General features: G+C 44.8%; 1 protein-coding gene across 1 annotated transcript; it reads right to left on the reverse strand.

Annotated features, from left to right (window-relative positions):
• Positions 1-1,637: 1,637 nt before the first annotated feature.
• vcam1b (vascular cell adhesion molecule 1b) lies at positions 1,638-8,386 on the reverse strand. The gene is made up of 10 exons (XM_029500223.1): positions 8,341-8,386; positions 7,675-7,974; positions 5,628-5,933; positions 5,140-5,400; positions 4,791-5,060; positions 4,400-4,678; positions 3,148-3,450; positions 2,652-2,921; positions 2,221-2,481; positions 1,638-2,128 (listed from the first exon to the last, which is right to left on the reverse strand). Exons 1-10 carry the CDS (start codon positions 8,384-8,386, stop codon positions 1,971-1,973), a joined length of 2,454 nt encoding a protein of 817 aa, XP_029356083.1. The 3' UTR covers positions 1,638-1,970.
• Positions 8,387-11,340: the final 2,954 nt, after the last annotated feature.

Raw genomic sequence — 11,340 nt, forward strand, 5'->3', positions numbered from 1 at the left:
GAGACAGAAGAAACAGAAGGACCTGGACTCTATAATGCATTAAAAACAGGGATGTCACTAGGATTGACAGGCTGGGGCAGGCTTAGCCCCAGAAGTGTTTTAGAGAATGAAACATTTTCAACACACCTAGAAAGGCTTCGTCAATTAATTCATTATTTGAAGAACATTACAGTTTCCAATGCCAAAACTAATGCTACAATGCGTTTTCACTCGCAATAATTGAGAATACCAACATTACTGATATTGTGTCGAAATATAGGGAGGGAATATAGGAAGGCTTAGGAATATTTTAGTGGGGCTTAAGCCCCCCTAAAATGCACCTAACAACGCCCCTGATTAAAAAGTGGGCGGGTTTTACTGGACAGTTGATGGTGAGCTCTGGAAGTCCTGACCATCAGTCTTCTCTGTGCTGTTAGTCTGGATCTGATCTAGGAAGGAAAGGAAAAAGCTAATGACCAGAACCAGAACCAGGACGGTTGGTTTTGCTCTGGGGTTGCAGACCCTCAGACCAGATGGAAACTGGAGTAACCCTGACTGGGAAACAACAAGCTGCAGCTCTTTTTCTGTAAGACAGGAAATACCATTTGAGCAGGAGATCAAAATGACAAGACGCAGCAGAAGCTTCATCCCCTCTTACACAAGAGTACTTAGAGGTCAGAGGTCACAAGGCCCCAGAATACACTGAATACCGCACTGCCAAAAAACCCCAGACGTAGCAGAAACAAACACATTTATCATCTCTCTTCTTTGTTTCAGCTGAATCTGCATCAACTCAATCTGGATCACTAAGCGGATTCAGTCGTAACAGGACAAGGGTTCCTAAGGTCCTCAGGGGCCACATGTTGGACAGAATGCTGAAGTAGTTCGTAAAATATCTCAGCACTAACTAAGCTAATAGGTCTGGTGACTTATTCATGAATCAGTTTTCAGCCTCCTTAAGAGACAAAAAAGTTAATAATTTTCAAAATAATGATCAGCTGGAACAGGCTCTTGCTGTCACTTTGGAAACCAAGGAAATGACATTAGAGTTTGTATGTGATTTTTCGTGTGTTCAGTAGGATTTGGAATACACAGATACATTCCCTGTGGGCTTGGTCTAATTCCTGGCTCTGAGTTGTCAGCATGAATCCTCTGAGCTGTTTAACAAGCTCAATGAATGAAAGAAATGTTGGACGGTTTTTTTCTTCAACACAAAGCGCAATGGCTCTCCAATCCATCGTCATGGAAACAGGAGGGTTTCAGAGAGAAGTGTGAAGAGAGGAGTGAATTTGGATCAGACCTGCAGTCTCTGGACCAGTTTCCTGTTGATCTCCCTGCTTCAACCACACATGTGACTGAAGAGCTGAACTAGTTATTTATTACAAACTCTTTTGTGCAGAATAGAGTGTGAAACCTCCAGGCGCTGTTATGAATGAGGACTATCTCCGCAATTATGTCTGAGACGTCCCGAAGACTTGCAGTAAACACAAAGTGTGAAACAAGGGAAATTTGAGGAAACTGCTGATTCACTGGAAATCATATCACATTCCAACAAGATGAGGCTGTGTGAAGAAATAAATATCTTTAATAAAAGCAGAGTGAGAAACTGTACACACAACAACATCAGTGAAACACAAAGGAAAAACCTGGTCCTGTTAAACACCCAACACTTTAGGTTAGCGTTGCTGCTCTCATATCATTGATCTGCTGACCATCATGTCACAGGGGGGACATACAAGTAATGAAGACATGTGACGAGACTGAGTCAGGACACTGATCACATGTTTGTATACATTAGACACACAATGGGATGGCTGGACTGGACTGGAATGTGGTTGTACTGGACATGGACATGTTTGCCATCTATCTAGCTATAAGCATGTCAAATCCACATGTGGAGTGAAATTATGAAATTGAAAAGCCATTTGATGAGTGAGTTGTGTTCGTCTGCCTGTGTCTCCCCGTCCCCCTGTCCTCCCATCGCCCGGTCCTCAAGCTGAAGGTGCAGACTGGGGTAGCTGATAGAAGCCTTTCTTCCTGGATCTCCTCAGGTAGTCGAGAAGCAAAGCAGCAGCTGCTAACCCAGCAATGATGGAGATGACTGGGATGATGGTGAAATTGTATCTGGGGGGAGGACTGGTGCTTCTCACTGTGGAGACAGTAGAGGATAATTTAATTTACAGGAAACAAACAGACAAACGTTCAAGCATTAAATGCTGATTCCAAGCTGGTGAGACTGACCTCTGACATTTATGCTGAAGACTTTGACCTGGTATCCAAGGTCGTTGGTGACGTTGACCTGGTAAAGTCCAGAGTCTCGGGATGTGACGTTGACCAACAGGAAGCTGCAGTTGAGGGAATAGAGCTCTGTCCCACTGGTCAGTTTCTTCAGGATCACGGATGATGGCGGAAAGCTGCTGGTTTGGCAACAGATGGTGACATTTTGTCCCTCTTGGACCACCGTAGATGGTAGGACATAGACTGTAGTGTTTCTTGGAGGAGCTGGACCAGAAGAAACCAGAATTAAAGCATGACATTGTTTACATGACTCCTACCAAGTAGGGAGAAGTTATCAAAGAAAGAGAAGAACTGAAAGTTCAGTCCTGGGTCCACTAGTCCACTATTTGTATGTGTGTGTGTGTGTGTGTGTGTGTCTTTGTCTGTGTCCTGACCTCTGACCCTGATGGACCTGGACACCAGTCCAGATCCATACTGGTTCTTGGCCTCACACTGGTAGTTGGCGGAGTCTTCCAGCAGGGCAGAGGAGAGGCTGTAGGAGAGGGAAGAGGAGGTGGGGTCAGTTCTCTGAAGCTCCACCCCTTCCTTCCTCAGCATCAGTGTGGTTGGTGGAGCTCCATCTGAGTGGCAGGTGATGGTCACCGTCTGACCCTCCACCACTTCCTCACCTGGACTCACAGAGATGGAGGTTCCTCTCGGAGCATCTGCAGAAACAGACCAGGACTCAGATTAGCTCTGAATCTAGGTTGAACAAAACCCAAATCTGGATACAACAACCTGAACAGGAGCTTCAAACTCAGACTCTCAGCTGGTTCTCAACTGGTTCTCTGCTGCATCATCTGCAAACAGTCAGACTCTGCAGAACTAAGTTCTGGACTGAAACAATTCTACACAAACCGTCCTCAGACCTTTATTCCCTCAGGGACTCACAGTGGACCTCCAGAGGGATTTTGGTGTTCCTGGACCTCCACACCTGTCTGTCATCTCCCAGCAGCTCTGCTCTGCAGGTCAAGACTAGCTGGTCCTCCTCCACTCGATGATGAAGAACCAATGAGACGTTCTGTAAAGACTTGGAGACCTTGTAGGACTCTGACATAAGCGTTGTGTTCCCAGACAGCCATTGGATCCTCAGCTGATTGGTATAGAAGACGTTGATGACATCACAGCGGACAACCACCTCATGACCCAAGAGAATAGAACCAGGATCCTTAACAACCGGATCAGACGGAAATGCTAGAGAGGAACAGATCAGGAGAGTTTAGGCTGAAGACCAGAACTGTGGACTGGAGGCAAAACTTGCAGGAACAGGATGAACTTGGTCCAGGGTCAGTGCTGAGCTGAGTCCTGTTCCCGTCTCTGTGGGAGGATTTACAGTCTGTGTGTGTGTGTGTGTGTGTGTGTGTGTGTGTGTGTGTGTGTGTGTGTGTGTGCGTGTGTGTGTCTGTGTGTGTCTGTGTGTGTGTCTGTGTGTGTGTCTGTGTGTGTCTGTGTTGGAGGGGAGGACATTCTTGTTCTGAAACACTGAAGCAACAGAGTCAAACTCTGAACTTAACCTCTCAGCTCTAACATGTCTCAGTGAGTTGAAACAAACTGCAGCTCTGACTCAAGTCCTGGAGACACACAGGTTAAATCAAATCCCGACAGGTCTACAGGTCTGCAGCCGTACAGGTCTATGCGTCTGCAAGTCCACAGGACTTTATTTGTTATGAATCCTCAGACAGAAAACAACAGAAGCAGGTCTCTCAGGTTCACTGCACCTGGTTTGTGATTAGAAATCAACCAACATTTGGATCAGGACATGGTTCAGGTGTTGACCTCGTCTTGTGCTTTTAGAAAATATCCCAGACCTTTATTTTGAAGGGTATCTGAATCAGTCCTCTCAATAGTGGAGAGGAGATCTTCAAATGAATGTGCTGTTAAATGATTAAACCTTTTGAAATCAAAAGATAAATGAATGAATGTCAGGTTTTATAATTAAGGTGGACTGAGTCTTTTGATACCACTTTAAACTCCCCATTCTGGAATTTTTGATGGATGATGTTTTAAAGGGGAAAAAAAAATCTTCTTTTCAGATAAAGTGTTTTCAATGGCTTGTTTTACAGTTGTTGTACAGGTGTGCGTTGATCTACACATCATGGGTGACGAAGATCTGATCTCAGACAAATAGCTGGTTCAGACTCACAGTAGACGTGGACCCGTGTGGTTCTGGTCCTGATGACGGAGTCACACTCAGCCTCACAGCTGTAACTTCCCTGGTCCTGGAGGTCCAGGTCCTGAAGGCGTAGCAGGGACCGTCCATCCAGTGGTTGCACCCTTTTTAGGAATGTCCGGTGCTGGTTTGTCCTACTCCAGGTGAGGGAGGGGGAATGGAGACATCCAGAGGCCGCACAGGTGAGAACCAGATCTGAACCCAACTCTGGATCAGAGGACGAAGAGCTGAGGTCCAAATGGAGCGGGTGAGCTGTGAGAAAGGCCCATCAATCAATGGTAATGATCAGTGTGATTGGGACTGTGTGAGTGTGTTTATGTCAGCATGTGTTTTAGTGTGTGTGTGTGTGTGTCTGTGTCCTGACCTCTGACCCTGATGGACCTGGACACCAGTCCAGATCCATACTGGTTCTTGGCCTCACACTGGTAGTTGCCGGAGTCTTCCAGAAGGGCGGAGGAGAGGTTGAAGGAGAGTGGAGAGGAGGTGGGGTCAGTTCTCTGTAGCTCCACCCCTTCCCTCCTCAGCACCAGTATGGTGGGCGGAACTCCATTTGAGTGGCAGCTGATGGCCACCGTCTGACCCTCCACCACTTCGTCAGCTGGACTCACGGAGATGGAGGTGTTGGTGGGCGGAGCTATGTGAGGAGGGTGCAGCTGTTAGAGACGAGGGAGCAGGATTACTGCAGAGGCTGTCAATGGAACAGGAGCACTCACCATGGACGGTCACAAGCACGTCTGCTACATCCTTCCCCTGGCTGTTTTCGGCCATGCACTGGTAGAGTCCAGACTGGGACAGGCTGATTGCCCTGAAAACCAGCTGTTTGGCCTTGTCCCGCTGCTCCCAGACTCCGCCCCCAACCATGAAGCTCCACGTAATGCTGGACTCTGGGTTTCCCTCAGCTGAACAGGAAAGGGTGAGCGGGGAGCCGGCCATGACCAGCACCGGTGTTGAAATTGATGTCACAACTGGAGCATCTGCAAAGGACTCAGAGTCAGATCCTGCAGACCTGGACCAAATCCTCCAAGGCTCTACCTGATCCGGGTGGACTACACGGGCCTGAAAATGGTTTCTATGTTCAACAGGTTCATTCACTTTCAGATCCTGGATCAGTTAAGGCAACCGGACCCAGCCTGAGACTCAGAGCCAGACTAAGATGAAGAGCAAAACTTAGACCCGGACCCATAACCAAACTGAGACTCACAGAGAATGTCCAGGGTGATGGTGGTCTCTCTGGTCCTGGTCTCAGCTGGCAGATTTTCCAGGTTCATTGTGGCACGGCAGCTGACATTGGCTCCTGAGTCCTGGTTCTGAGGAGTGAAGCTGAACGTGGACCAGACAGAACTGAATCCAGGATCCCCAGTGATACTGTGCACAATGCTGTCCCCTCTGTACCAGGTGAGATTCAGCTGCTCAGGGGGGTAAAGTTCAGACACCTGGCAGGTCAGGGTCGACTCCACCCCCAGTTTCAGGTTGTCCTGTCCTCGGATCACAGGGGCTGATGGGAAGGCTGGACCCAGAAGACAGAAAATAGACTGGAGACCAGGAGAGAACAGGGGGGTATTCCAGGTAGGAGGTTCAACTAACTCTGAGTTTATCCCTGAACTCTGAGTTGACTTACTCTGAGTATCCGGTTCCAGAACAGCTGATCTGAGTTGGTTCAATCAACTCTGAGTATGTTCACCTTGGGTTGCGTGCACAACCTCTATATAAAGCCATCATCAATGTACCCCAATACCACAAGTCACCATGACAACCCCCCCCAAAAAAAAAAGAAAAAAGAAAAACCAAAAACCAAAAACAGAGCCAGTTATTTCAACCCAGTGGAGTTGGAGGTCTGAATGCAGGCCTACGGAGAGGATGAGCATGTTTCAACGTAAATGTAACACCGCTGCAGCAGCAGGAGAAGAAATTACTACCTGAGTCAACACGTAAGTTTGGATGTACTCTTCGATTGATTTTGCATTTAACCGTAAGGGATCATAGTTTACAGTTATAAATATAAATGGGAATAAAATCAGATTTTCATTTAGGTGCAGTCCATCAGGAGAGAAGCGTACTTGAAAGCAGTTAAAAATGAAATATCAAAACATTCAAAAAGGTAAGGTATATTTTGCTGGGCTATGATTGTACCTCACTTTGATTTTTCGTTTTTTTTTTTTTATTGACATAAGCTATTAAACAAAGTAAATATTAATTTAAACCCCAACAAAATGTTTTAACGTCATCTCAACAGCCCGCCAAGTAGATGAACACATCATACAATGTTTACCCATTTTTATTAAAGTAATTCAAAAAGTGACGACGTGTACACAAACAAAATAAAATCTACTAATTTAAAAAAAGAGATTAACATTTGAATTCTGTTTAGCCAACAGAAAGAAGGCAGAGGCCCGAAAAACGTGTGGAGCCATCACCACCACCTCTGACAGAGGCTGAGGAGCTGAGGGCATCCTGGGGTCACCCCCAGGACACAAGTGCCTACATCAGATGGAAGTATCCACTTGTGTCTTTTAAAAAATAAAACTTATATATATATATATATATATATATAACACTTATTGTATATAAATTCTCCACCCTCCACCCCCCCCCCAACAGTTGTGGATGGTGTGATCTGCCTTGTTCAGCGTCCGACTGAAACTATTGAACGCCTGGCAGCTGTAAGTATTCCTGACTCAGATCTTGCTTCACATGGCTGAAAGTATTCTGAAACATCACAGGAGGAGGAGGAGGATGATGATGGTGGTGGTGGTGATGAAGAAGAAACGCTGTCTGCTGCCACAGGGAGAGCAGCAGAACGTATATCATTTAAAATAATGGAATATATGATTTCTAAATCATGTTGAATTCCTCTTTGATGTTTCTTACAGGTTTGTGTCTCGGGAACACTCCCATCATTGGGAACAGCCGTTTCAGTACAAGAGTTACTTTTCTCACAGCTCTACACACTGTTGCCTTTCCAAAGTGTGCTGTATCACTGATGTTGTAAAGAAAATTACCATTTGCAAAAAACAAACAAACAAACAAACAAAAAAACCACACACACACACACACAAAAAAACGTAAAACTTTCAGATACCCCTCTTTCTGGAACCGATAACTCAGAGTTTCCCTCATCTCAGGGTTAACATACTCAGAGTTTTCACATGACCTGCTTTCTGGAATACCCCTCAGGTCTCACTGATCCACATCAGGTTAGAGACCAAGATTCTTCTGTTGTGTGTGTGTTTGTGTGTGTCTGTACTCACAGTAGACCTGGACAGATGTCTTGATTGCCCGCCTCTCTCCTCCACAGGTGACTTTACACAGCAGAGCTCCTTCATGCTCCATCATCACGGGGTTAAAGGTCAACACTGAAAGGGTTTTGTTGGTGTAGATGGTGCCAGTCTGCGGTCGGTCCCCCAGCAGGGACCAGGAGAAGCTCGGCTCCACGGGACAGTCCTGAACGGAGCAGACCAGCTGCTGATGGTCTCCCAGTCTGAACAGAGACTGTCTGGGAAAAACGCTGACATGCAGACCCTGAATGCACCATGATGACATCATCACTGCTGAGGAGACAACAACAACAACAACAACAACAACTTCAATAAACAAACAGAGACTGATATCGCTGTTGGTTATAAAGTTCAAGACTGCGCTCCAGACATCTGGGCTAGGTCGGATTTTGGTCTCAGTCTGATTCATTTTCACACTGGACGAGGATCAGACTCTGACCTGATAAAGACTGACCTCAGTGTCTCAACCTCTGGTTTGTGGCCCATTGATCATCAGTACAAAGTGAGTCAATACAAACATCCTTTGTTTTCTCACTGTCTCTGTTCAGACTTTAACTCCAAACCAGAACCTGACCACCACATCTGAGGAGCCTGAAGCAACTGAATCAGACTGAAGAACCAGGCCAGAAGCAGTCTTACCTGAGACCAGCTGTATGAAGATCCTGGAAAAAGATGGCAGAGACATGATCCTGTTTCAACTGGATCAGATGGCAAGCTCAGTGGAAGACTGGATCAGAGGAGCACCAGATCAGAGAAGATCGGATGAACAGAGCAGCGTCCCTTCTGTTGATGATTCCGTCTGAAACAGAAAATCAGCTGAAGAGCAGACGCCCCCTCAGATCCTGCCCCGTCTTTGTCTGCGCTGAGTCCGGAGACCATGACGCCCCCTGGTGGACAGACTGAGTCCTGCAGGTCTGTCGGTTCTCCGTGGAAAAGTTGTTCCGTTTCTTCTGAATATTGTAGTTTTTATACGATTCTTTCTGTGTGTCATTGTAAATATGAGCCTTTTTGTAGTTGAGCCTGGCCTTCTTGTGTGTCTGGGGTTCCTGTTGATATGGCTCCAGGTGTTTGAAGCTTGTTTCTGTAAGACCATACTCTCCAGCCAGGTCTTACAGAGACCAGGACCAGGAGTAAGTGTGGCTCTAGGTTCAGATGATTGATGAGCTTGGTGATAACACACTGACTACTCTGTGACCAGGTATTGATCCATACCTAACTGATCAATTTATGATGTCACCATGATATGGGGTCATGTGATCAGACAGTTTCAGAGACTGTGTTACCTGATCTGGTCCTGACGTCAAATTAAGTCACTGATACTGAAAACCTGGAGTCCAGTCTGGTTTCAGGACTGGTTCCTGGGGGGTATTCCAGGTAGGAAGTTCAACTAACTCTGAGTTTATCCCTGAACTCTGAGTTGACTTACTCTGAGTATCCGGTTCCAGAACAGCTGATCTGAGTTGGTTCAATCAACTCTAAGTATGTTCACTTTGAGTTGCGCGCGTGCACAACCTATATATAAAGCCATCATCAATGCAGCCCCAATACAACAAGTCACCATGACAACCGAAAAAAAGAAAAACAGAGCCAGTTATTTCAACCCAGTGGAGTTGGAGGTCTGAATGCAGGTCTACGGAGAGGATGAGCATGTTTCAACATAAATGTAACACCGCTGCAGCAGCGAAGGAGAAACAGCAGGAGAAGAAATTACTACCTGAGTCAACACGTAAGTTTGGATGTACTCTTCGATTGATTTTACATTTAACCGTAAGGGATCGTAGCTTACAGTTATAAATATAAATGGGAATAAAATCAGATTTTCATTTAGGTGCAGTCCATCAGGAGAGAAGCGTACTTGGAACCAGTTAAAAATGAAATGTCAAAACATTCAAAAAGGTAAGGGATATTTTGCTGGGCTATGATTGTACCTCACTTTGATTTTATTTTTTTATAAGCTATAGACACAAGCTATTAAACAAAATAAATATTAATTTAAACCCCTAACAAAATGTTTTAACGTCATCTCATGTAATAGCCCGCTGAGTAGATGAACACATCATACAATGTTTACCCATTTTTATTGAAGTTATTCAAAAAGTGACGATGTGTAAACGAACAAAACAAAATCTACTAATTAAAAAAAAAGAGATTTAACATTTGAATTCTGTTTAGCCAACAGAAAGAAGGCAGAGGCCCGAAAAACGTGTGGAGCCATCACCACCACCTCTGACAGAGGCTGAGGAGCTGAGGGCATCCTGGGGTCACCCCCAGGACACAAGTGCCTGCATCAGATGTAAGTATCCACTTGTGTCTTTTAAAAAATAAGACTGTTATTGAGATAAATGACAGAAGCTCCTCTGGAAACGCCAGGACATCTAATCTCTCACCACGTAAAGCATTTCGAATTACTTGGCCTTCGATATCCGTCGGATTGGGAATGAATGAGCAATCCATGTCCAACAGCTGTCTTTGTAGGAGGAGACAAATAGAAACTCTGGGTTTGTTTAAAAAAAAAAAAAAAAAAGGTTATGTTCACAGAGTCTGTTACCATGGTGATTGACTCAGGGTTTCAGAAACCCCTCTTTCTGGAACCGATAACTCAGAGTTTTCACATGACCTGCTTTCTGGAATAATAAGTGTTATAAGTGGAGTTGGACTGAACCAAATTAGATCGGACCATGATGTTAAGAGACATGAAGACAAAGTCAAACATAAGAATCCAGACTTTATTTGTTTGTGCTCAGATTAAACTCAACTGTGTGTTAAACTAAGAAGCTTCTTGTGGTTTCCCTTCAAATAAAACATAGAATTTAGTGTCCTCTTCAAACATCAGACTCAGATCCAACATGTTAATGTCACGAAACATCAGAGCTTTCTTGTCCGAACTGGACCTGAACTCACCTGAGCTTCAAAACTCAGTCTACAGTAGAACAGGAAAAAATAATTTCTGATCGATTGATTGAGCTCTTTCAACCAATCGCAGCTTCTGTCAGCAGCACGTGAAGATGATCAGCTGGTGTGCAGATAGCCAATCAACTGTCAAATATTCAATGTCTTGTTTTCAAGACAACAAATTTCAGAAAACCTTTGTGTTTGGAGTCCAGTTCGGTTCAGTCTGGGTCCTGCACTGAATTAGCCTTATCTTAGCATAAAAACTAGAATAAGAGGGAAACTGTTATTATCGCGCCATGACAAGTGCGAAGACGACAAAGAGTTACGTGTTGGATCATCATTGCGTTGCAGGCGCGCGCACACACACACACGCACGCACACACACACGCAGACCCTGAGTTTGTTGCTGACATCCATCATCATCATTATTATTGCTTTTGATTACAAAATAAAAGTCCTTAATACAGACTGAGGAAACTGTCAGAAACTGATATCTAAATACTGTAACCATGACAACAGACATCATTATCATCTTTTAGTTTATCAAAAATCATCTTTGTTAAAACAAAAATATGTTTTTTTCAGTCAAATAAAAAATTTTCTTCATTTTCTAAATATATCTTCATCCCCTTTTCCATCCTCTTCTCCTTCTCCTTCTCCTCCTTCTCTTTCTGCATACTAATATTCTTATCGTTGACATCACAGTCCTCCTATGCCTGACGGAGCCATGACCTTCCTTTTATGCAT

The sequence above is a fragment of the Echeneis naucrates genome, chromosome 4, assembly GCF_900963305.1.
Source record: "Echeneis naucrates chromosome 4, fEcheNa1.1, whole genome shotgun sequence".
Classification (NCBI taxonomy): Eukaryota; Metazoa; Chordata; class Actinopteri; order Carangiformes; family Echeneidae; genus Echeneis; species Echeneis naucrates.

Excerpts from the sequence above, each read along its gene's own strand:
- vcam1b (XM_029500223.1), bottom strand. The coding sequence starts at position 8,386 with ATGTCTCTGCCATCTTTTTCCAGGATCTTCATACAGCTGGTCTCAG. Across the intron at positions 7,975-8,340 it reads CTTCATACAGCTGGTCTCAG|CAGTGATGATGTCATCATGG; the intron begins GTAAGACTGCTT and ends TTGTCTCCTCAG. Across the intron at positions 3,451-4,399 it reads CACACGGGTCCACGTCTACT|CATTTCCGTCTGATCCGGTT; the intron begins GTGAGTCTGAAC and ends GTTCCTCTCTAG.